This window comes from Falco biarmicus, chromosome 7 (assembly GCF_023638135.1).
Source record: "Falco biarmicus isolate bFalBia1 chromosome 7, bFalBia1.pri, whole genome shotgun sequence".
NCBI classification, from domain to species: Eukaryota; Metazoa; Chordata; class Aves; order Falconiformes; family Falconidae; genus Falco; species Falco biarmicus.
The window spans coordinates 39,174,221-39,199,944 of NC_079294.1; the positions used below are offsets into that span (position 1 = coordinate 39,174,221).

General features: G+C 41.9%; 1 protein-coding gene across 1 annotated transcript in view; it reads right to left on the bottom strand.

Moving 5' to 3' along the window:
* Nucleotides 1–9,339: 9,339 nt before the first annotated feature.
* WDHD1 (WD repeat and HMG-box DNA binding protein 1) overlaps nt 9,340–25,724 on the bottom strand; it is a 29,934-nt gene continuing 13,549 nt past the window's right edge. The window contains exons 10-26 of the mRNA XM_056346524.1: nt 25,229–25,364; nt 24,880–25,063; nt 24,514–24,698; nt 23,740–23,924; nt 22,352–22,593; nt 21,738–21,875; nt 20,898–21,054; nt 18,926–19,040; nt 17,331–17,462; nt 16,785–16,993; nt 14,904–15,034; nt 13,921–13,977; nt 13,006–13,049; nt 12,687–12,845; nt 12,138–12,271; nt 10,816–10,951; nt 9,340–10,271 (exon numbers count right to left, since the gene is read on the bottom strand). Coding sequence (XP_056202499.1) covers nt 10,071–10,271; nt 10,816–10,951; nt 12,138–12,271; nt 12,687–12,845; nt 13,006–13,049; nt 13,921–13,977; nt 14,904–15,034; nt 16,785–16,993; nt 17,331–17,462; nt 18,926–19,040; nt 20,898–21,054; nt 21,738–21,875; nt 22,352–22,593; nt 23,740–23,924; nt 24,514–24,698; nt 24,880–25,063; nt 25,229–25,364 — 2,545 coding nt within the window. The 3' untranslated portion in view covers nt 9,340–10,070. The remainder of the gene's footprint in view (nt 10,272–10,815; nt 10,952–12,137; nt 12,272–12,686; nt 12,846–13,005; nt 13,050–13,920; nt 13,978–14,903; nt 15,035–16,784; nt 16,994–17,330; nt 17,463–18,925; nt 19,041–20,897; nt 21,055–21,737; nt 21,876–22,351; nt 22,594–23,739; nt 23,925–24,513; nt 24,699–24,879; nt 25,064–25,228; nt 25,365–25,724) is intronic.

Consider the following 25,724-nt stretch of genomic DNA (forward strand, 5'->3'; position numbering starts at 1 on the left):
CTCAGCCCGCCGCCTCTGCGCTCCCGCCCGCTGCCCCGGCCGCCCGCTTTATACCGCCCGCGCCGCTCCCATTGGCCGCCGCCGCCGCGACGTCACCCACCCTGTCACGAGCCGGCCGGTCTCAGCCGGAGCGCGGGTGCGGAGCGGGGGGTGCGGGGTGCGGGTGCGCAGTGCGAGAGCGGGGTGCGGAGGGGGGGGTGAAAGGTGCGGAGTGCGGATGCGGAGTGAGGGGTGCGGGATGAAAGGTGCGGAGTAGGGGAGCGGGGTGCGGATGCGGGTGAGCGGTGCAGAGTGCCGGATGAGGGGTGCGGAGTGCGGGTGCGGCGTGCAGAGTGCCGGCCCCGGGCCGCCGCGGGGCTCCCCCTGCCCGCCCTCCGGTGCGGGGCGCGGCAGTGGAGAGCCCCGGGGCAGCGGCGGGGCAGCTGCGGCAGGGGATGGGCGTGGGGAGGGTCCCGCCGGCGTGCGCGGCAGTGCCCTGGGCAGCAGTCCCGACACCGTTCTCCATGTTCTCCTCCTCCTCCTCTCAGGCTTGGGGAGCCGGCCGTTTTGTCCCGGGGTGCTGCTGGCGCATCCCACTGGGTCCCCCCCGCCTCTGGCTGCATCCTTCGGGGCGATGCTGGGTGCGACGTACCCCATCGCGACAGTCCCTACCGCTTCGGCTCAGTGCCCAGGGCCAGGCTGGATGGGGCTGGGAGCAACCTGGGCTGGTGGGAGGTGTCCCTGCCCGTGGCAGTTGGGCTGGAACTGGATGGTCTTTAAGGTCCCTCCCAAACCAAACCATTCCATGATTCTCCGAGACCTCAGGGCTGGGTTTCAGTCCCTTCAAACCTATGAGCTCTGCAGACACCTTCCTGCCACAGGGCTCATGCACCCTGGTGTTTTCATATTCCCACCTGCAACACTGGAAACGCACCGTCTCTGATGACCTGAAACCAAATATTTTGGGGGTTCCCTGGGGATCTGGCTGGGATATCGCCCTGACAGTGGTTTGAGCATCCCGCATCCTCCAGGCAATTGGGGGGCAAATACAGCAGACATCAACAGCTCATTTTTGCCAACAGCCCTTTCTGCCCCGGCCCCATGTAGGGTTCAGGTGTTAACAAAGAAAGAAATGCTGGGTTGGGTGGTTTGGAAGGGAGATCCCCTCCAACCAAAGCTCTGCCAGGATTTTATGAGAGAGAAACTGAGTCCTAAGGTTCTGCTGAGCACAGGGTGTGCACTCCACCACCCCAACCCCAAAAGCCATCATTTCCTGGGTTGCCACCAAAATAAATGGCTGAGATGCTACGGGACACAGCAAAGTCTTCTCTTTTCACACCCGATCCATCCGTAAGGCAACAAGGGAGAAATTCTCCCGCCTTGTGCCTAAGGAATGGTAAATCACTGGGATAAGGAGGGGAAGGAACTGTCGGAAGAATGAGGCGCAGAGCATGACTCACTGGCTTTCTTCTGTCCCCTGTTGGCACAAGAGCTACATTTAACCAAGACAGGGGGTGGGGGTAGAAAAATTAAAAAAAAAAAAAAACCACCACAAACCAAAAAAACCGGCAGCAATAACAAACTCCACATTTATCATTTGCTTTCTGGTCACAGGTTTTACCAGCAGAGAGGCAGGATGACTCAGGTGAAATCAAGGGGCCGGCGCTGGCCCGCAGCCAGCCAGGCTTTACTGCCATGTTACTGCCCAGGGCTCCGATCCACCACAGAAACTGCTGTGCTGGAGCATCTGAAGTTCTGAACTCCACCCCCGCTCCTCCCCAGTCACCCACTGGGTGCAGCCGGGGACCTCACATGATGTCACAGCCCTCTGCGGATGTCCAAATGCTCCACAGAAACTAGATGGGTTGTCTTACTAGAAATGTGCTGAAAAAAAATATGCAATGGGAGTCAGCAGAATGACTACCGCTTTCATTCGGATCTGGAGCAAGCTGACACTGTTCAAAGGGTTGAGTAGCATTTCTCAGAAACTATAAACCGCTGGGACCTAATAGTCCATATGAGAAAGGGGTTAGTAAAGGGCATCTAAGTGTTTTGGCACTCCTAAGTCTTTACTACCTTTATTTTCTTGGAAAAGAAGACCATATGCTCTCTCCAGAGTCCTCCCCAGGCTTTATAACAGTCTGAAGTCAGAAGTTGTTGGAGTTGGTTGTAGTTTTTCTCCTGTTTACGGGGAGATGAGGGCAGTTGCTGGTGTGAGCACTGAAAACCACTTTGGGTACGTTTGAGCAGCGGTTGCACACACGGGAGCCAATGCTGGCCGTTCTGCTAACAACATTTGCAAGCATGGGATTATTAGGTTTGGGTAATTTAGGTATGTGCCAGGCCATGATTTCCAGCCGTGGTGAAGTCCTCTCCCTCTAAAACACAAGCCCACATCAGACGGGTAAGCAGAAGCACTAATGCTTGGCCCTTTTTTCTTTACAGTATCTTGCAATAAGATTTTATTGCTAGTACCCTGTTAATTACACCCCATGTTCTCATTGAGCCTTCCTGAAGAAATTTTTCTTGCTGTTTCCAAATATATCCAAAAAATGTGAAACGCAGGCTGTAAACCAGAAGAGCAGCAGACAGTACTGCGCAATGTTGTTAAAAGATACTCTGGATTTCCTAGAGGGAATGTGCCCTCTTTCTCTTTCCTGTGCTCACTCAGAGCTTGGAGGTTATTTTTGCTGTTCGAAGACTGATGAAAGATTCTTAAAAAGCAACAAAACAGGGAGAGCAAAAAGCCCTGAGGCTGTAACTTAAATTATTTGCAAATCTAGAATAAGGTTTAAAGCAGGTAGAAGCTCAGCACACCTGCTGGTGGGTACCTGGGGGGGCCCTGCAAGAGCAAAGGGATGCTGCTGTGCACCAGGGTGGTGCATGGCCTATGGTAAAGCCCATCAGAGACCGCCTTCATCTTCAGAAGTAGGGAAAATATAAAATAGGGATGGGACGGAATGGGTTTGTATTCAGGCTCCGACTCCTTGACCCATTTTAGTCAGTTGAGCTTCCTTGCTGTTTCAATGGCATTGAGTGGGACCCGGCAGGAAAAGTCTGGAGCATCATTCCCTGCATGCCTGAGATGCTCCTCAGGGTTTGAAGAGCAGGCTGTCAAAGGAAATCTCTCCACACCAAGCTGGCTAAGGGTGAAGAGACCCTGGGCATTCCTCACTGGGTCAGATGAGGCCATCTAAAAGGTATTTCAAGAGCAATTTATACTCCAAAAGCTGCCAAAAGGCTGAGAAGTCACGCACAAAAGACAACTATTTTTCCTCTGTTGACTATAAAGCGGGAGCATTTAGGACTGGGCTCGGAGCTTAAGGTTAGAAGTGATAAATTCCACCTTCTCAGAGCGTCTGTGTCAACTCAGTGTATCATTAACAGCTCAAGCAGGAGAAGAGCGATGCAGATCGATCCTGCTATTAACATCAAGCCAGAGCGTGGCCCGAACATGATCCTCAAATAATAGCTGAGCCCACAGCAGCGATGGATGGCAACGTCGCAGCCTGCTGACATCCTTCCTGAGCCCTGAAAATACAGCTTGAGACCTATCAGCCCCTGGAATCACAGTGTATTAGCATAAAGAGTGAATCACAAGCAGTTTAATTCTGTTACCCAGAATAACAAGCAAAATTGATTACAGGCTCCTAAAATACTAATCTCTTAGAGGGATTTGTCACTCTGTAAGGACAGAGGATCCCCAAGGTCTGAGGGGTCTCCTGCAGATGCAATCTGCATTTTAACTTCCCTGGTGAGGTCTCACATTTTAGAGGTGAAACTAGAAGTGAAGGCAGCTGGTTTGCCCTGCCCAGGGTTTCCTTTTGTGCCTTCACAGAGCAAGGACACAGGATTTCGAGAACACCAATGGACTCCTCCAGCCTTTGCTCCCCAAAAATCCTGAAAATTTTCAGAGGGATGGCCCAGCCAGGCTGTAGGAAGTAAATTCATATTTGCACTTTTAGGAATGTGAAAACAGATGTATAACACAAGTCCCCAGGCTCCCATGGACCCGTACTGTGTTTCCGAGGGGAGCTATCTGACAGTGACCAGGGCGATCTCTAGGTGCCTCCACTCCTAAACCAAGAGCAGCTCTTGATTCACGCCCTGGGCAGCCGGGAATAGCAGCCGTGTCCCTGCATCACTCCCCTTGGTCGCCTCTCACCTTTATTACCCCGAGGTCGATAATGCGATTTGTAGGCTGGACTGTTCCCTGGCAACACACTGCTTCAAACTCTTCCTGCAAAATTTCTCTGCCATTCATGTCCAATCGAGTTCAACATCAAGTGGCTCTTTTTGCAGCCTGAGTAGGTATTTGTGTATTGCCTGCCTTTAAGTAAATGCGTTCCTATTAAACATGTACTGCAGCATTCAGCCGAGTACATGTAGTGCATCAACTGAGAGGAGGGAGGAGCAGCCAGGTCTGCTGTTCTTCATCAAAAAGCTCTGCTGCATGAGACACCCGGCCCCCTCACAGGCAGTTCTCACCGCTGTTGTCTTCTCCTTGAACTAGCCAGCCAGGACTACCAAGCTGAGTCACTCCACAACCAACACAGTTACATTCTTTGGAAAGACATTGAGGTGCGTTTCATAGCCAGATGTTTGAGAGGGGAAAGCTCATCCGAACATGTCACAGCACTCTCAAAACTATCAAGCTGCAACAAGGCTTCTACCACCCCATACCAGGTTAACTTCAGTAAGTAGTTCCCCACACCTCGTCCCAGCACAGTCACCAATCCCCCACAAGCTTTCAAAAGTTCATCTACTGTCCATGCTGTTTCTTCATCCTCTTCAGGCCAGTCCACCCTGCTTCTTGCCTCTGCTGCATCCTTCTCCTTGTCTCTTCTATCTCCAGGGCACTCTCTCTTCTGCTTCTTCTATGTCTCTCCTCATTCACTGCTCCTCTTCCCTACCCCTTAGAGCTATTTAACTACTCAGCAGGAACCAGCCACAGCTGCACATCATCCACCTCAGCCAGCCCACCGCCCCTGAAGCAAGCCCACAGCTGTATATTATCAATGTTAATTAACCTGCCTTCATTCCTCTACATGAACATAGGCTCTCCTTTGCCCAGCTCTACCCCAAGCTTCATAGCTGGTTGAGTTTTTTTGACCTTCCCACCATTCATCATTTGTATCAACTTTTTTTAACCATCTACAAGGTAAGAAACTTGCTCGGCTGGAGCAGCCAAGCTGTGCCAGCTGCATGCACTGTCAGGGCAGGTGACAACTGCAGAGGCCAGGGGCAGGGTGCAACTTGCACCAGCTTTGTAAAGCAAATCTCCATTTGAGTCTGATGGCATCACCCCTGCAGCAGCCAAGGGAGAAGTTAAAACCAACAGTTAGTTAGTTTTCTTATGAGGAAACAGAATTCCAAACAAGCCACAGGAACTTTGCTTTAGATGGATGAAAATCCTGAGGGAGGGACACAGCAGAAGCCCTGAGGAACCAACAGCTCCCCAGCCAACATCAGTGGCGCTAACCCCAGGAAGGACCAGGTTTGCTGTGGGAACTGGAGATACAGGACACCCTCAGGAGCCAAGAGGAGAAATCTTTCTTCCCTGACAGAGATAAGCATCTTACCTAGCGTTGTATTGCCACAAACCATTTGCTGTCGCACTCCAGTACCAAGTACTTGCAACAAAGTTGTCGCATGTTGTGCTGCAAACAGATCTAATGTGATCCCTACCTATGCTGAAAACCACAAAAAAAGTTCCAGCTCCTGCTATGAAAGGCAGCAATTGGCCTTACACCGATTTGAAAACAGCTACTGCTCTGTGCTGTGTACCATGTGAACTGGCATCCTCGCCAGAGGCTGCTCATCGTGGGATTTAAAGCACAGCCAAAGAAAGCTCTCCAAATCCAAAATAATGGAAGTTGACGTGGATTCATGACATGCAAAGGGCAGAGAGGTTTCTCTGTCAGGATTTGGCATTACACACCATTAAAAAAAATAATAGAAGTCGGGTGTGCAAAAGACTCATTCGGGAGCCCAGCCACAGTGTCACCTGCCTGTTGGCTGCTGGCCCCGCGTGTCTAAGCCCGGCAGCAGTAAGCATCTCGGGTAGAAAATGAAATGCCATGGGAAGAGTGCTTTCCTCCCCTGGCGTACCTGCCATCCTCCTCTGAGCTCATGCCCTGTCGTACTGCAGCGCGATGCTCCCACAGCAGATGAGGCTTTTCACGTTGGTTTTATGGACTGGGCTGTGTTGTGGTGTTGGTTTCTTTTGTAGCAAAATTATGTTATGGAGCAAGTGCTGGGAAAGCCAAAGAAAACATTTTTTATGAGCTGAGCAAATATTTTGTTTATTTGTAGTACAAATGTTCTTTCTCTGAATAAATGCTGAGCTTCCTGCAGGTCCAGTGCCTTCCTCTGAAGTCCAACAGGTTAGCAATGCTCCAGCACACCTAGTAGGTAATTTATAGATCTTTCTAGAACATAAAGGGCTTGAAACACTCTGTCAGCTACGGAACAAGTGCAGGGGGTGTTTGCTACTTTGGATTATACACACACACACACCCCCCCCGAAAAGCTGACAGACTGAACCCACCAGAGTGGAACTATTTTTGGGTAGTAGCTGCAGCATTCCAGCAAGGAGCAGCTCTAAGTTAGACATGGAGCAACAACAGTAACTGAACAAAATGCCACACACACAAATATTCAGCAATACTCTCTTTTGCAAATTCCATCACCTGCTGTTTTCATTACACCACTTCTTTAACATGACTTTCTTCTTAAGTAAAAATGCATGAGAGAGGGATTTATTTTTCTAAGGTCAAATAATGCAACACAACAGGAGAGGACGGCAGGCACAAAGACAGAGCAAGAAAGAGAAGGTGCTTTGTGTTTCTGGGGTTTGAAGAGGAATGGCAGTAATTAGGCGGGGGAGTTGGGGTTGGGGTTAGGCACAGCAAAGCTTTTCGGCGCCACAACGTGGGGACAGAAAACAGCAGAGCCCTGGCAGTCGGTCAGTAGCTGGAGCCTTTCAAATCTCATCCAAAGATCAGCTGTTCCCACAGGGCAATCCCCCCTCGCTGGATTTCTGAGCATGGTCAGAGTAATCGACATCAGGCAGGTTCTTTGACACAGTTTCCAGGTTGGCTTTTCTAAAAGACCTGGTTTTCCAACAGAAAGGTGGCAAATTCTGGACAAAAAAGCCTTTCTGAAGACTCCAGTGGAATTCTATTAAATTATTCAGGGCGCATCTTTAAAAACAAACAAACAAAAAAAACCAACCAAAAAAACCCAAAACCCAGCTAGTAGAGATTTAACTGTTTTTACTTGAAAACCCATTCCATGTTTTCTGCTCATTTTTGGTTTGGCATTTCACTTCCACCTGAATTGAAAGTTATAGATAGCACTGTCCTGCCAGTGCTTTTCGCTGGATGAGCGCGCCCCGTGCCCAGCTGGCTCAGTACAGCTCCACAGAAGGCTCCAGGTGATGGAGCATCTATTTGTAGCTCTGCCCAGAGCTGTGTAATAGAGCAAAACCCATCTTTGATGAAAGAAACATAAGAGCAGCCTAGTGGGAGATGATCCTCCCAGCATAAAAGCAGCCAGGTACTTGCTTCCATGATCTTAATGGCCCCTGTTGGTTGGTTATTTCATTGCCATAGGCAGCAGCAGCTGCCGTAATTAAAAATCACTGCTGCAATCACCATTGCAGCCACTGACACAGCTGTGCGATTTCACAGCTCCAATGCAAAATTTCAAGTCTGATGTCAGAAACAGTTTTGCCACTTCTAGCCAGCCAGGGGAGCAGCAGCGAGACCCAGACCGGGAGCCCAAGGCTGTGGACATTGGGCCTGATGAAGGCCACAAATATCCATGAAAAATTAAGCAGGAGGAAAGCAAACAGGAACAAGCCACACACAGGATGATACCAAACATCCCCAGGGATTTCCATGAAACCAGCCACTAAATGCAGGAGCCTCCCTTTAAACAGACCTTTGCCGTGTTTGTTCAGAAGAGCTACACGACTGCAAAGCCCAGCGCTCACGGAAGGAACCAGGAAACATCCCAAATAAGCTACAGGAGCCAAAAGGACTTTGGCTGCATTGCAGGACCAGCTGTTTGCAGCAGTGGATGCCCACCCGCCTCTGCCGTAGGACGGGAACCATACCGGATTTGTGCCTGCAGTTTGAAGCAAAGCACAGCCTGCACAGCAGGAACGGTGTGCCAACATGGCCCCAACATCGGGAAGCACAACTAGCTTCTACATAAATATCTTGCTCTAGAAATTTTATGCAGCTTTTAGATAGAAGCCCTGAAGAGTCACTCAAAGAGCTCGTTACTGCAGGTGACTTGACTTCTTGTATTGGGCCTGCAGAAAGGGCGCCTGGCGGGCAGCTCAGGGGAATATGGATTATGTGTATGTAGTTGAAAAGGAAGAGCATCCACTCACACCCAGCTCATCTCTCAGCACCATGGCCACGATGCTCCAGTCATCACCAGAACCACCTAGCCTAGCAGAGAGAAAACATTATGCAGCTGACCAAGCCCATGGTGTTTTTTCTATCAGGATGTTTTTCTTACCAATCCAATTCCATTTTTCTCCAGCACACCCGAATGTGGAAATATGCTTTACTGCCTAAAAATGAATTCCAGTCTCTGATACAATCATTTCTTTCCAATACAGAAAAATCACTACAGTATGCCACTATTCTCCTGAACATCCTGCATGATGTCAATAAAAAAAATTATTACTTATATTCATTATTACTTGCTGTCTACTATCAGCATGAAACAAATAATACCTGCAAGAAAAGAACCATGGATGAGAAAAAACATTCAAAGTGACAGGTCCTCAGGTTCTTCTCCATTTGTATTTACCACCCCTGGCTGACATATGACCCCCAGTTTTTGTTTGAGGTTTTGGTGGTGGTGGTGTGGGATTTGTTTTCTTTTCTTCACACAGTGAAAACAAGAGCTCTTTTCTCCAAAACGACCTGCAACAATTGCTCAACAAAGTCTAGCGGAATGCCTTTTGGACTGAGATGTAGTAGCTTTTATAGAAATCTCACTGAATATTCAGTCTACAAAATTCAATTTTAAGAATACATTTTAAATGAAGAGTCATTGGCCTTTTCAGTAATAATACAAAGAGGAATAAAAAAGGCAAACAATGAAAGGATGTGCAAACCCTCCCCACTCCCCCCCAAAAAAGAGAACTCTTCAGTCTCAGTTGTTATGCTAAAGAGTTAAAATATTTTGCCTTTTCTTAAAAAAAGAATTCAAAATTTGTTTCAAATACATTTATTAGACATACTGCCTTTTCTCCAGAGAAGGGTAAATACAACTGCCTTATGACTTGTAGGTAAAAGTCAGTTTAATTACAAAAAACGGCAAAGGAGACCACCCTTAAACAAAGAAACATTCACATTTTATTTAAAAAAAATATTACATGAAACAATACAGATATTTTCAAGTTCTGAGCACTTTCTGGACCCTGCTGAGGCACAGACTGGGAAAGTACATTTGCACAGCCTGGAAGGACTCATTTTTGCACACCTGACCTTCCTAATTCAGCTTCTGCCCTGGTTTTCTCTCCCTGCCTGTATCAGGCTGATCTCTGCCCTCATCACAGCCACAAGTGTTGAAAATGCAGCTGAACACCAGCAACATGTTAAGCTATCCTCCCCTCGCCCCCACTTCCTTGAGCACCTTTCTCTTACAAGTGTTTGCAGCCGGCAGGAGGAAAGGCATAGAAGCCATTACTTCGCCTCTTTAAAACCACAGAACAGCTCTGGGACGTAGTTCATCCTCCTCAGAATAATTAATCTGTATTTAGCATCAAATATTACAAGTATGAGGCACACAGCTACACAACACTGTGTGGAACTGTGCTTCTAGGTAACAGGGTTCCTCGGTATTAGTTTTGCTATCAAGCTTCATACTAGTAATTTGCAGAAGATTGGGGAAAGTGGATTCAACATTTCCCTCAAGAACTGATAATGAAATACTTTCTAAAAGACTATTTGGAGCAAGGCACTTTTTTTCTTTTGCTAGTGCTCTGAGCACAGTAGCAAATTTCTCGATACAGAGCTACCTAATATTTTCAGAAAACAGACACTGAGAAGGTACCACATTGTTTAGCTCTGCTTGAATGCAAAAGCTGACAATCTGACATTGGTAGATCGATCTAAAGGCTTTGTTTTTTTAGATATATTTGAGTCCTCCAATTTCTGTTCCTGGTCCTTTTTCATTTCATCTTCATCAGTTGTGGGACGCTTTCGCTTTTTATCTTCTGCCAAATCACTAACTGATCCTCTTTTTGCCTTCTCAGTCCACACCTTTGAAGAAAGCACATAATTAAACAGAAAACTACAGATTAGGCCACAAAACTCACCACTTCATTTCATACACCTTATTTCTCTGATTCTAGGGAGGCACTGAAATAATTCCTGTTAAGAACTTACAAGGATCAAGGTAGAAACAATTTCCTCGCTTACCTTCTTTCTAACAACATTCTCCTTCAAAACTATACTTCTATATATTTCAGCCTGTATATGAAATTGAAGCTCTTAATTGTATTTCTGGACAAATAAGAAACACAAAAAAAATCTTAGAACAAATTTAAGTCTCAATGAATTCAGTTTGGCTACATCACTTTTAACTCCTTCCCTTCTCTTTTGTTATTTCTTCATTGGTTACATTTTTCTCACATGCCTCACTTCAGAAAAGCTGCTTTCTGCTATTACTTATTATTCAGACAGTTATATTTTCATAAAGTGTATGTTGTAGAGCCTGGCCCAACTCAAAATCGAAGCCCATGAAGATGGAGAACAGTGGAATTTAAAGAAAAAAAATTCCTAATCGAAAATAACCAAGGGTTACCATTCTTTCCTCTGACGACAGTATTCTAAATCGACTCATGCCTTCTTTTATTACTTCTGCTTCATTCAGATCAGGATTATCTGTCAAAATGTTTGCTCTGTTCTCTTCTAGCCACATCTGGAATCCTGTCTTTGGCCTAAAACAAGCACACAGAGATTGTCTGTTTAAGAAGGTCATAGGAAAACCATATCCCCCAAACCAACATTTCTAAACACCACCTAACTGGATTTTTTTGTTCTTGAAATAAAAAGACATATATAGTCAGCGGTCAGCTCTCTTCTGCTGCAGTATGCTCAGAGAAGATGCTGACAAGGCAAGACTAAGTCAGGCATTTTTATTAAAACTGATATATATGGAGATTAACATTTCAGTTTTAGAATGACAAAGCATAATGGTTTTCTTCCTTTCTGACAGGGTCCCATCACCCTGAAAATACAGCATGTATTAGCATATTTCAGCTAATCCTTTTCACAGTTCTCCTTGCCACTTGTTTTAGAACACTATCTGTAAATGTTAATGAAAAGAACGCTAGTCCAAATGAATAATAATTACCTTCATCTTCCTCAGTTAAAAGAAGTCTAAATGTAACACTATTATAATAATGCAAGTTTCATAAGGACTTGGATTGTTAGAAAATACATCTACTCCAGAGGAACAAGACAGATGAGAGTCTTAGCTGGGAAGAGATGTGCTCCTAAGGTCATATAAGTTTTTTGTTGTTTTTTTTTTTTTTAAAAACACACTAAAATAAAGCTTTTACACTTTCACATAAAACCCTTAGCTTTCAGGCTTCCTTTGAGATTTGCTAGAGATGTTTAAACTTCAAGTGTTTCCTACACCTGGAACTGGCACAGCAGCATGGTTTCATTTATCATTCAAAGGTCATTATTATCAAATGCATAACAGGTATCAAAGCAAAAATCATTGCTTAGAGCCCCAAAAATCACATTTTGCATTGTTCATTTATTATTCACTTATACATTTGACTCAGTCTGATGCAAAACTTCTACTTTGAATAACACTGCCACGTACACTGGGAAAGATTTAACGGACAGAATGCTTTTCCCTGTGTTTGTAATGAGGCAATCTGGAAATTCAACCAATGCATTTTATGCAGGTTTGCTTGATAATATGTGTGGTATAAGTAGCAGTCTACTAGATTTCTGAAGTGGGTTCACAGATGTGACAACTTGCAAGCTAACACTTCAATGTTGATGTTCTGCTACTTTGGCCAGTCCAATGTTGTCAGAAATGAAGTAGGTTTTGGACTTGTTATTCTATCAAAACTGAAATACAGCACTGAGATGCAAGCGTCTGCTCACCTTCCATTCTCAGTGTTCTGCTGTGCAGTGACTTTGACTTGATGGGACTCGTTTCCTGTTTTTTCTTCTCTTTCTTCCACTGTTTTTTCACTAGATGTAGGTGTACGAGCTTGGAAGAAGGAAGCTGCTAAAGCCTATAGAAATTAAGGTGGTTTTTTTTAAAAAAAAAAAAACAAACAAAAACATAAGAACACCTCACTCTCAGACACCATGCACCCTAAAAAACCCCAAGCCTTTCCTAAAGACATAATAATCACTTGCATTAATACAGCATCTAATCCATTCAATTTCAGCATAGCAGATGTTTTGTTAACACTACTTAAAGTAAAAGCACACAATTTAGTGCAGAATGTAGTTTCCACAACTGGTTTTCTTTTTTTTTTGTTGCTCTTTTATGTACCTTTATAGTTTTGGCGGTATGTTTAAATGCATTTTGCCATCTAAGATGCTTTACTCAATCATCAGGGTTTCATACTTGACAAAAGCTTGTAAAATTCAATTTACTGTTCTTTGCTCACCGAAACAATGTAAAGAGACCAGAAATATTACCTGCTTGGACTTAGGTTTGGGAATCAGAGGCTTTATAACTGGAGGGTTCTGCTTGTTTACAGCTCGACTGCTAGACAAAGAAGTTTTCTTTGGGTATTTACTCATAGTGTCTAGAACATTTGCTGAGGGGACCACTGGGTCCTTTCTGTTAGGTGACACCTAGGAAAACAAATAAATAAACACTTCATTTCTTTTGCGTCATGTTCTCCTCTCCTCTGTCCCTCCAAGATATCAGTCATAGTTATAATGTAAACTTCAGCTATAGTAATCTGTCGTAATTTTAAGAACACCGCGATCAAACCAGCTGCAAAATTCTTACCTTAAAGGGATTCACTCGTCCTTGGCTGCTTGACACAATTACAGCTATTTAATAGGAAATAAAAAAAAACCACAAACGTAAAAATGCATGCATGTGTACACACACACTCCCATAAATCTATGAAGCAATGTGCACATTTTAGATGAGTAGATGAAACATTAGCCTAATTTCCAAAGAACAAGGCTAATGCTCATTGTGCGTGTTTCATTGAAGAGGACAACTACATCAAAGGCATCAAGTATTCCACCCCAAAGAAGAGAAGTTCCCACCAGGCTTGAAAGTGGTCGGACAAAGAGAAAGCACTTAAATAGCCCTGTGAAGGTTATACTGTACATGCTCAGCTACTATTAGTCATCAGAAATGCCACACAGAACCAACAGCTTAAAATACAAATCTACAGGAAGACACAGCACTTCCTCCACTCCCAAATCCGTTTCCACTCCTATTATTCTTGCTAGAGGGCTGGCAGGAGGGAAGAAGCAAGAAGCAGTAAGAGGTCGCATTCTGCCCCTGCCTGCTCAAACTCACAGTTCGAAGACAGTTACCCACTCTGCCTTGTAAGTGCAACCAGTAAATGTGCCTGCAGTTAGTAAAACAAATCAACTGATGATTTGTCTCATTTCTCTCCTCTCCTAAAGAATGCCTTCATGACGCAGCCAGGCAGACAGCCAATTCATCATTTGGCACAGCTAAGGCAATCAGAACAGTGTTATGCCACATCATAAAGGTAATGAAGACATCAGCAGGAATAGGGAACCTCTTAAAAACATCCAAACAACAGTCAGTGCAAGCTACCACTTGACAACAGTGTTATGCACCAGTTTTTAGTAATAACAGGAGAACAGAGCATAAAAACAGGAGCAGATGTCATGAAGCACAAAGTTCTCCTCCTGGAATAAACAGAGATTTACTCACCAGACTTCGGAGTAGTCACCTCTGCTGAAGTGACACCTTTGGAGAAAGGATTTGGCCCTTCAGAAAAAAGAAAGGGGTACATATTTAAGTGCATAAAATCTAACAGCATAACTTATTTAAAAACAAAACCCCAAAGAGACAAGTAAGTTATAGTAAAGCAATCTATATTTTAAAGCATGTGTTTTCATTTTCAAATTGTACATAATTTTACAAAACCATCTGTTCTCTACCTAGACTTAACTTGAGTTGTATACTTATTCCTTAAAGTGTGCCCAGCAAATTACTTGTCTATCCATTCAACTCCTGCAAGATCTGAGCTGAAAAAGTAACCATTTCATAAGGTAACCCAGTCCATTATAAATAGTAACAGACAACAGGAAAAACTCCCCAAGGGTCCCTCAAACAGTTACTAAGTACAACGCATAAGCAAACTGCAACAGAGCAGATGACACACATTAAACTTGTATCTCTGCAGCAAATGCAGGCACAACCTGGAATATGAACCCCCTCTCTCAGGTAGGCACTGCCACTCATCTCCCACAGGGAATTCCAGGTAACAGGAAGCTCAGAGGCAGGATTACTGCATGTCACTCCATTATTCCTGTGCATTTGTTCATGTCAACACCAAGACAGACAGATCAGAAACTACCATACCTGTTCTAACTAGGTAACAGAAAACCTAGTCCCTGCTACAGCTGCAGTTTCAAAATTCAGTGAAATAAATAGGATTATTTACCTAAATGGCTTCTAAACCAAACCTCCTGTAGCTCACTTGCCATGCCTTGTGACAGGTGCGGCGCCTGTCTTGCCTAAATTTTAAGTCAATGGAACAAAACCAAAACCAGAGACAGAAAACCCTTTGTCTGCATAGCCAAGTTATCCAAACGACAAGTTATCTGAGAGTTTTCCAGAATTCCTTATTAAGTCTGTGAAAGAGACATCTAGATAGCTTCCAGCCTATTCTAAGAACACATTTTTCTTACTCTGTTCCTGTACTTCTGGTGTTTCTTCTGCTTCCTCATAGGCACCAGTTTCCCCAGCATCTTCCATTTCTTGGTCCTGCTGAACATTTCTGACTGGCAGCTGACTCCACTCTGTGGCAGAGCTCCTGTAACTAAATGGAAGGAATTCATCAGAAAGTGGTCAACACATTGAGAAAGAAAACTGGAACAATGGAAAGCTAACTTACCTAATTTAGGAAATAAGAACAACAACATTTGTCATCTATTTGCATTATACCCCTGATTAAACTGCGATGATTACAAAAAGAAAATTAAGATTAATTAACCACTTCACTCTGAAACACCAACTGCAGTCACCTGAAGTGGTACTGATGTAGTTTTAAGACAGACTGCACACGGCTATGAAACCGCCTGAAATTCACACTCAGCTAAAAGTATCTGCACTGGCCTTCCAACAGCTCCACACACAAAAGCCAGCACCTGAACAGAAGCAGCAGCCTTCAGAGCGCATTGCTATTGTTGCCAGAACACTTTGCTGCAAATACAAACGCAAGCATAAAACAACTCCTGTAATTTCCATTTAAACCTCCAACATCATAAGTGATGCTAGATTACTTTTCTGCATACATGAATACACACACAGGTGGTATCATGGATACGTATTTTCAGTCTGGGCAGCAAGTTTTAATGTTTAATCTGATTATTTGCTAAATTCCCAGTATAGTAGCATCTACATTTCTTGCATTCTCCTCCTAATCTTTGCTGATCACTAAAATCTGTGTATACGTAAACAAAAGGTTAATTTCTTTCAACCAGAACATCAGTATTCGATTACTCTGGCATCAAGAACAATATAGCCATTGTGATGAATTTTAACCCTCAGAGTGGCCGAAGTTGCAGCCACAGGATTACAGCTTTCGTGTGTGATCCAGAAGAACAAGTTAGAGCATTTAGAAATGAGTTTTGAATGTGCCATTTCATACAGAAGAATAAGGGAAAGGCTAGAGAAGTTCAGGGACTTATCACTTCCTCTTGCTTAAAGAAGTTCCAAACTTCATACAGGAAATTGTTATAGGAAGACATTTCTGCACTATCAGACTGGTGGCTGGCATCTATTTTCTTTATAGCTGTACCACCTAGAGGCCAAGTGAGAACACAGCTCTTCTGCATGGTCTATATTAAAAAAAATACACAAAACCAAAACCAAACAAAAAGCAGCATAAAAAACCCCAAAACACCATCAAACACCCCACACACACACATCTTTTGCCTCATCATGCTTTACAAAGCAGATGCAAGTAGGAGAGGAAAGTTAGATAGCACAGATACAGAGGAGAAAAAACGCAAAGCAAACCTGTAATATTTTCTTAGCTTTGAAGAGCTGGGATTAGTTAGGAGGGAGTAAGACTAAATAGGATACACTGTGATGGGACACTGAAAGAGAGGAGGGCTGGAGAAAGATAAAAGGATTTTTAGATGGTTTTGGAATGAAGTGAGATAGAGACTGAGACAAAGAGGAAAAAAAACAGGCCAGAGTCAGAGTCAAATAACCTAACCAGCACAAGGGGCAGGGGGGCATGACATGAAAAAAATTCCAATCAGAGCAACTTGGTTTGACTGGAGTTTGCTTTGGCTCGGTAGCCATTAAACACAGATATACAGTAAGCAAAAAGTGGAGATATTTCCCTTTGTGTTTGTATCCTGGTATGTAAGTGTCTCACAGGATATCAGCAGGGATGTACTATTTTATATGTACAATTTATAAGCAGAGCAACACAGACTGTCACCTCATAACAAATACAAATTACAAACTGTGGTCCAGAAAAGTGCATCAACTGGACCAAAATATTAATAGATCTGTAAAAATGTTCCCAGTTTTTTAATCATAGAAGTTTGTGTTACCCAGCATTCAAGTGCTTTCGGAAATCCTCTTCATCTTCTGGTGCTGTTGCCAACTCACTCACTTTTTCTGCAGCCATTTCATTAAGTCGCTGAGCTAAATTTAGTTTTCGAGAGCGAGAAGCATACTTGATAGCTAAATTCACAACGTTTTGTGTCATGAGGTCAGCAAGTTCCACACAACGAAATTCACGCTCCAGCTTACAAGAAAGCTGAAAGAAAAGAAGCCTTGGGATTTACACACTTCAGTTACATGGCTTTCTCCAGACTCTAGGACCTAAATATTATGGTCTTGGTGGAGTGAATGAATAAAGACAAGCCACCAACAAGCACAAGCTTCATAGCAAGAGAAAAACTTTTTTTTTCTTCCTTCTTCCTCCCACCCTTTATACTGATAAGCAATATTAACTGCAGTCCACTTCATCATAGTCTGTGAACTAGCCAGATTGCCAGTCACTACCCAGACTTCTAATATGAGGAATCACTTCAAAATTTACATCAAAATAATGTCTCAGAAATTCTTTCTAGTTTTTGTTTATTTGTACTTACGGCAAAGAGCTTCATTAGAAGTTCCTGCTGTTCTTTCACTGACTGACTTTTAGCATTTTCATCAATTTCATAGCCGTTTTTCAATAAGTAATCCACATGGTTAAGGAATACAACAGAACGCCAGTACTGTTCCTGAAAGAGGGAGAAAGATGTGCGCTGGAGATCAGAGGGGACAAGACAGCCCACAACATAATGCCCAACAATTTACAACATATTTTATCCACTTATTCTTAAATGTTTCTTCCATGTTACAATGAGGGTGAGGGGTAAACAATTCTCTTTAAAAGCCAATGCCTGCTGAGGAAAAAACAGACCACACTAATGACTGTTTGGATCAGTTTGTATACGGATGGTCACCATATATGTCAAATTCCATTTATATTACAGCTTTTTAGCAGGATGAGACCTACATGTTCACTAGTACGCTAGCAGGGCAGACAATTCTAGAACAAGTTGATTATTTTATCTTATAACTTCTGTCCCACAGCAAATTAGAAGTATTCCAGAATAACTCAGTGACTGCAGGAGTACACATTATCTGTGAGACAGGCAAACAGAAAATATAACTCTTGTTCAGCAAAATGCTGGTATGGCTCTTAGACCAGGTTAGCCTTGTTACAAAAAAATTATAAACCTACTCAAAACCAGTACGTTTACATCAGATGTACTGGAATAATCTGCTGCTTTACCTACACAGAAATACATATTCCCTCAAGCTAAAATTAATAGTTCTTGGCATTTTCCTCTTTTTTTTTGGGGGGTGGTGGTGGTGGTGGTGGGGAGGGTAGTGGGCAGGGCTGGAAGGCATACTCCATCAGATAAAGCACAAAGACTTGAACTGAATTCACGAGAATTAATTAAAAATTACAAAGTATTATTATTGAAATTTTTTATCTACACTTCAACCAAAAGAGAATTAATTTCAAACACCATTAAACCATCTCTAAGGTTGAGGTTAGAATTTTGTGTTCATTTCTATTTTGTGCAATACACCCGAACACCACAAGACTGAAATCTTTAAATCTATTAAAAAAACCCTGAAGAATACATACAGATATTCTTTTAGAAGTTCTCTGCAGGTACGTCTTGCTTCAGCCAGCCTCTACCTTAAGAAAATAAGCCAAGCCAGAAGGCCTGTGTTTTCAGAGTGATTACATGAATTTGAGTACTTAGTATATAATTCAAAAATAGATCTTCCAGAAACTTTGTTATGCCTAAAAAACAGGCACATTCAAGGTGGTCTTGATCTGGATCCCAAAATCTGGTGCTTACTAGAACATTAACCGCTACCCACAAAAAAAAAAAAAAAAATAAAAAAGGGTGAGAAAGACTTCATTGGTCAGAAACAGACTATGGAAATACGACCTTGCATCAGCTCTAGCAGCTTTATCTTGTATTCTTCTAGAAACAGTTGTGAACTGAACCAAATCAAACAAGCTACAGAAAACACTGAACCCAAATAACCTCCTTAACCACATTGTCTTACTCAGAGTTTGTACTATCCTCACAGTAGATATGATCAACAGGAATCTTGTATAAACCCTACTATGGGGACATCTGAGACTATCAGCTGTGGACTCAACACTATTCCATACCTCCATCTGTCCCTTTTCTGTCATAACTTGACAATAAGGAAGTTTAAAAGGTAATATTGCTACAGCAGGCCGTGGTAGCGTAGGAGGGAATCTGGCTCCTTTACAGGGAATACACCTGTGCAAGGAAACAAAACCCACATACAATCAAAACACAGTCACCAGTTGTTCTACATCTAAATCATGTCTCCTAAGCAGCAAGACACTTGAAGAGGATTTGTTCTTTAAAAAAGTAGCAATTAAATTACTGACTTAAATATAGCAATATCTAAGATTGTAAAAATAACCTTTTATAATGCATTGCAACCAAAAAAATATTTTAAAACCAGCAAAGCACATGCTGCTCGTGTTCACACTAGAAACTGCAAATGTGGCACATAACAGACACAGCTCTCCATCTCATGCAATACAGGACTTAATAGCTACTACAAAATGTAAATGCAATTTATTAAAATCAGAAACTACCGAACAACTTAAGACCACTGGAATAAGTGCAGTCATGTCTACCATTTTTTCTGATGAGGGGTTGTACACTTCATAAGGAGAGCGCTGTGCTCAGACACGCAGTGGGGCCAAAAAAAAAAGGGGGGAGGGAGGGGTGAAACAGATAAGCATATACTAAAAGAACAGGCTTATTGTTTCTTTATATTTAGACTAGCACTTTCTGGTAACAAACACTTAAGCAAAACATTGATTGGGGAAGAGCTGTATTTCCAGCAGCACCAATGCAGCATTGACAAAAATGTCTGGTTTTATAAGCTACTGTTTCAGACACTAGGGGGGAAAAAAAAAAAAAAAAAAAAAAAAAAAAAGGAAAAAACCCACCACGAACAGGAAGCGTTAGTGTTCTGGCTATCTGTATTAAGGCATAATGTGTTTCTACAACAACCCTCCCCCTTCTTATTTTTAATATGCTAGTGGCTTGGAATAAAATGCTCTTTGCAACTCAGAGTAGCACCCTCTTTCTAGGAGTAGAAGGAAAAAAAAACCCATGATGACAGGCTCACAATGTCACATGTACTGCACATTTTTGGTGAATTTTCTGGAGGCCAACATTATTTAATGATTTGGAGGAAGAAACAGACAGGAAATTGACATTTACCAGTGACATCAAATTATTTCCCTTATTACAAAAAAACCAGAGGATTAAAAAGGCTGTCACATAAATTTAAATAAAATGCCATCTCCCACCAGCCTCCACAATTGCATATGACTAGCAAAGTAGAAAAGTATAAATTTCAGTAAAACATGGGAGCTCCTGGATTCTGTCCTGTAGGAAAAGGACAGAGATCACTGAATAAAGAGGACTACAAAAAAAGCTCAGCAACTAAACAACCAGGAGGTGTGTTACCATAAAGAGAAACAGAACATCACTAGTATCACATTTTATACAATAATGGCTAACTCTCAGCTAAATATTTCAGCAATTTTACACACAAAATCCTTCTTCATGGCAACAGTTTAAATATTAAAATAATGACAGTTTTGATTTATCTGTGCCTAATGCTGAAGATCAGTTACAGGATTGCATTCTTCTCAAAGGGACAAAAGGGGAAAACATTGCAAAAAATAATAAAAAACTAACCAAACCCGACCACCCCAAACCCATCAACAGCAGAAGCAGATTCTTGACAGCAGCCATAACTTTTTAGTAGGTTTCTCTAGCAAAATGCAGTCTTATGAATGTGTCTGCATCTGAAACGTGTGATTTCATAATAAAGTGTTCATGCCTGTTAGCCACACCAAAAAGCCACAATTAGTCAGTTGAAAATTATAAAACTCATTAATGAGTTTATTCAAAACCAATTTAGTAATGAAACATCCATGCAGAATTACATTTATGAACTAGATCATTCACTGTGCATATTTACTTGCCACCTGTTTTAGTAAAAGTTGTTTCTAGCTTGTGTTAGTAGGAAGTCCTCTGTAATTTAAAACCAAGACAAGCAAAGTACTTCCTTGTGAAATATCTGACCTGAGTTGCTGGGGATTTTCATGGATCCCAACTACCCAATAATGATCAGATCTTCCTTTGCAATGCTCTCTCGTGTTACACACTGGAATCCAAGTATTCCCAACTCCTCGGTTCAACATCCGTACAATTCCCTCAGAATCCACATAACAAGGGGTACCTGTTTGTTACAAATGAAAACAATTATTCCGACAAGCAACTAATAACAACACGAGTAAGTCTGAACTGTTGGATACAGCTTGGAAACGACGGTTTTGAGCTCAAATAGGACATACTCTCACCCAAGCTGTACTACCTAGCTGGGAAAAACTAGTTTCCTTAGAAAGATGCGCCACCTTCTGACAGTCAGCACACCTGCTAGTCAACTGACAAGTTCAAATTTCAAACTTTTTATGAAGAAATCAAGTTCCTATTACTTCAGTAGATTCCCAAAGAAAATAAGCTATTTTACAATTACTTTTTCTGGCTATCATAAAACCCCCTCCCGAGCTACTAACTTTGATGAGGGAGATTTTGCCAAGATATTTGAACATGACTATTACAGTGTACTAGTGCAGCTTATTTCTTTTTGCAGTGCAGGGCAACCAATCAGGAAAAAAAGTTCTGATAATATCCAAGTGTATTCTATTCATAGTGGAAAAATTAAAAAAGTTTTAGTAAATATATTAAAAGAACAGAAAAGCAGACTTTTGCTTGCCATTGAGGAGACTGGGAAAAAAAAAGAAAAAGGTCTAGACCCCAAGATCACCATTATTAAAAGGACATTAATTAGCCACACTGTCCTCCAGAATTCCTCCTATAGCATCAAGATTTCTCAGTATCATTCATGCTGGTATTTCATACCTTCTGCGGAGAATCCAACCCACGTCAAATAGGATTTCTTTGTAAGAGAAAGAGGGTCTCCATGCAAAATTTGTTCTTTCTTTTTTCCTAGCTCCATCAGCTGTACTCCAAGGCACTGGTCCCCATCAAACCCAGTACCTAGGAAGAAGTTGTTCAACGACTGTGTTAGAAAACAGAAGAATTATCTTGTCTCTTGGCTAAATTTAAGTTTTGAATCAAAACCTAATTCTAATGCTATTCATGAATACCACTGTCAGACAAACAACTACTTGTCTTTTTGGACATACAAAGCATGCATTACAACTGCTTCCTTGATTTCCCATAGTAATTCATTCTGGCATATCTGAAATCCAGGTTTAATGTATTAATGTCATGTTATAAAATTCTCCCCTTCCCCACAGGTTAATCTAAGCATCCCAATATGAAGTGTAGGCTTTGCTGTCAAAAGTCCGAAATCTGTGGGTTGTGATGGATGTGCTTGTAAAAGCATCATCAAGAAGGTAAGAAAACATTTCTGGCAATTATGCACAAATTAACGAGTGTTTGGAGCCAGTAACAGATGAGGATTGAAAACATAACCCCAGTTCAAAAAAAGACAGAAGGGAGAAAACTACCTCTGTGATAAATAACCATCAACTGCTCTCCATGTCCCGCCATAGACACCACTGGACCTGGGAGACTGAAGATCTCTTTCTGAACTCCTCCAACTGTAAACACGCGAACTAGCAAGGCACTAGTAGCACAAGCAGCCCAGCCTTGACCTAGACAGACAGCCTCAATGTCTTCATCCTCTGGCATATCTACTGTCCACTCCTTGTTTGTATCCCATGAGCTAAAATGAATGCAGTGGAGCTTGCTAAAGCAGAGACAAAAGAACAATAGTCAAATATATCAACACGAAGAAAAACACAATACCTGAACATACACCAATATATATGACATGTTTCCCAGAGACCTGGAATCTGCAATGGTCACTGAAAGGAACTATAAATTAAAAGCAGTCATTTGCAGAGCTGTTACTCTTATTATCAAGAACTGAACAGCCAGCTCAGCCTCCCACACTGTAGATTCAGAGCCTCTCAAGCCCAAGGCAGAGACAGTTTAAAGGACTGAGGGGAGGTTTTTTAGATGGAAACAGGTAAGTGTCCTGCTTATTTAACATTAATAAAAACTGAAGGTGCTCAATACCCCTTGAATATCAGCTCTCATTACAAGTCTGTCATACTATGCTATCTTTTAAAAGGAAAAAAATAAATACATCAGGCACTTCAGTTCTGCCTTCTTAATAATTTAAAACTGCCCATGACCAATTCACAGACACCACAGCTTTTGAGCTATTACCCGCTTCCATTGAGAAAAAAAATTGAAATTTCAGAGTCAGAAAACCAATACATACAAATAATAATTTTAAAGGTAAAGGGTGCTTTTCAACTCATCACAATGCTTTACGTGTGAAAAGAAGAAGGTTCTTTCTTCAAGATATTTCCACAGAAACTGGCAATAAAATGTTGTTGCCATTGTTCTTCAATGCAAGAAGAAAGCCTGGCTGGCCCAGCTGCTTAAATCTTTCTGTGGTTTTCACAAACTTGTCTTCTTCACACTTAGAATCATTCAGGTATCTCCAAACATGTCTCCTTAGCAACAGCGTGAAAAGAAATAGCACAGACCTTATGGTTTATCTTTGATTTGAGCAGACTGAAAACCTATTGTTCATGTTTACAATTTCCTTTGAGCTAGCAATGCATGAAGTTTCCAGTGAGTATGTACACATATATATGTTTGAAAAAGGGATTAAAAAAAAATCCTCAGTAACCATAATACATCTTCCAATACTCTTCAAGTCTTCAGGTGGGTGGATGTGAAAATCCTCCTTGAAAGTGTTCTGATCCCATAAATAAAAAGCATGATCAAAAGCCAAAAACCTCAAAGTGACAGAAGCTGAAATATTTGAAACAAGTCTAATTGCATACTATGGGCTTTGCAGAGCAAGGCCATGACTCACCTTGCAAGCTCCTCTGTACTCTCACAAGCTAGTAAAATAGCTTCAGTAGAGAGGTCAGCCATCGTGTGATTCAGAGAGTTCGGCAGGTGTGTCGCATGGTGTATGGAGGTATCATGAAATTCTACATCTATAGCGTTGTCTTGCTCATCATTGTAACAGCGAATGATACCAACAGAATTCCACACCTATTAAAACCAAACACACAGAGACCCCCCAAATCAATCACACTGAGCTAAAACAGCCAGCTATAACATTGTCATCTGAAACAACAGTAGGTGGGAGGTTGAAGGAAGACTGAAGATGGGTGTAGCCAGGACTTACAGTTTCTGAAACAGCTGAATATAGGCAGAAACTAGTTTCATTCTCATTGCTTAGCCATCTTTCTCCTTACAAAATTAAGTGTGAATAACTTGCAGTTGGAAAGAAATAGTGGATGATTAACATACAAGTCTTTAACAGTAGTAAAACATCCACTAGTTCTGGCTAAAAAAGATTTGCTAGAATTCAATACCACAGGTATAAACCGCATAGCTTGCTTCTGTCTTAAAGCCAAGTATTTCTTTCTACATCAAAAGCAAACTGAAATGTAAACCATAATATTTTGCAGTCTTTGTATTAACACAAAGCTACTTTCCAGTATTTAGCTTCACACTGTGAAGTATTAAAAAAAAAAAAATCTTGGAATAGATTAAATTGAGACACAGCAAGAACTGGACAATATTCAAAATTAACTAAGCAACTAGATCTGCATAACCACACAGCAGCGAGACTTACCATGAAACGATGCGCGAGATGTGCAGGAGTGGAGCCAGACTGGAACGGCTTTTGCTGGGGGGTTGGCATTGGCCCATCATAGAAAGGCCGTTGTGTAGATGATGGTAAAGCTGAAAAGCCACCAGCCTGATCATCATCATCTTCCTTTTCAAGAAGACTGGAATTAGCTTTTATCATCCCAATGTCTAGGAGTTTAAAAAAAAAAATATGTATCTCACACACATTATTATGACAGAATATAGATACAAATTTTAACAGTCAAGACCTCTCTGGAAAAATAAGGCAGAACATATCTGAGTAGAGGATGCTAAGAGATCGTCCCAATAACAACACTAAAGAGTTCTGGAAAATTAATTCATTCTGTACCTAGTGAGTTATCATCATCAATTATTGCCCGTCTCAGAAGGCCTAAAGTTGGAATAAGGTCATCATTATCTTCATTAGCTCCAGCCTTTGGGGAAGACTGGGGTTCAATCATATCTCCATTTGAACAGTTGTCGTCTTCTCCATCAAAGAGATCATTGTAGTCCTTTGTCATTGCACCAGCAACCTAAAATCAGATTAAGAAACATCATAGAACTTCTTTTGGACATAGAATTCAAAAAATGAATTAACACACAAGAGGGACCTTTCAACACACACACGCGTGAATATTCAGTGTTATTTGGTAACCGACATCATAACGTTAATTTAAGAAATAATTGGTACTGGTCACCTTGTCATTTGGTTTCTTTCCATCACCGATATTTTCCAACAACCCCAGACTTCCTTCAGTATCTGCATAAGCAATTTGCTTGTGTTTGGGGTGCCACGCTAACCCACAAATTGTGTAATTTTTCTCATGTTGCATCCTGAAAAGAATATTTTAAAAAAATGCATTTTCAGTAAGCTTCTCAGTGCAGAAACCTCCCCAAGAGTTATTGTAAAAAGTAGTAATACATGTAACTTTTGTATGGAGAAAATCATTTAAGCTTTAAGCATATGATTTTGTTTGATTTTTAAAACAACAGCTTCCCGATACATGTAGAAAAGACAAAGTAATTCCCCAGCAGTCATCCATTCCAGAACCATCCAGTTATAAAAACAATATTCAGTTGTTTCTCCTGTACCAAACTGATGAGTTAATCCTCTATCTTTTCCACCCTTTATTCTCACAAAAAATCCTCCCATTAATTATTTACGGAATCTGACTTCAATTCTTAACAGAGGCG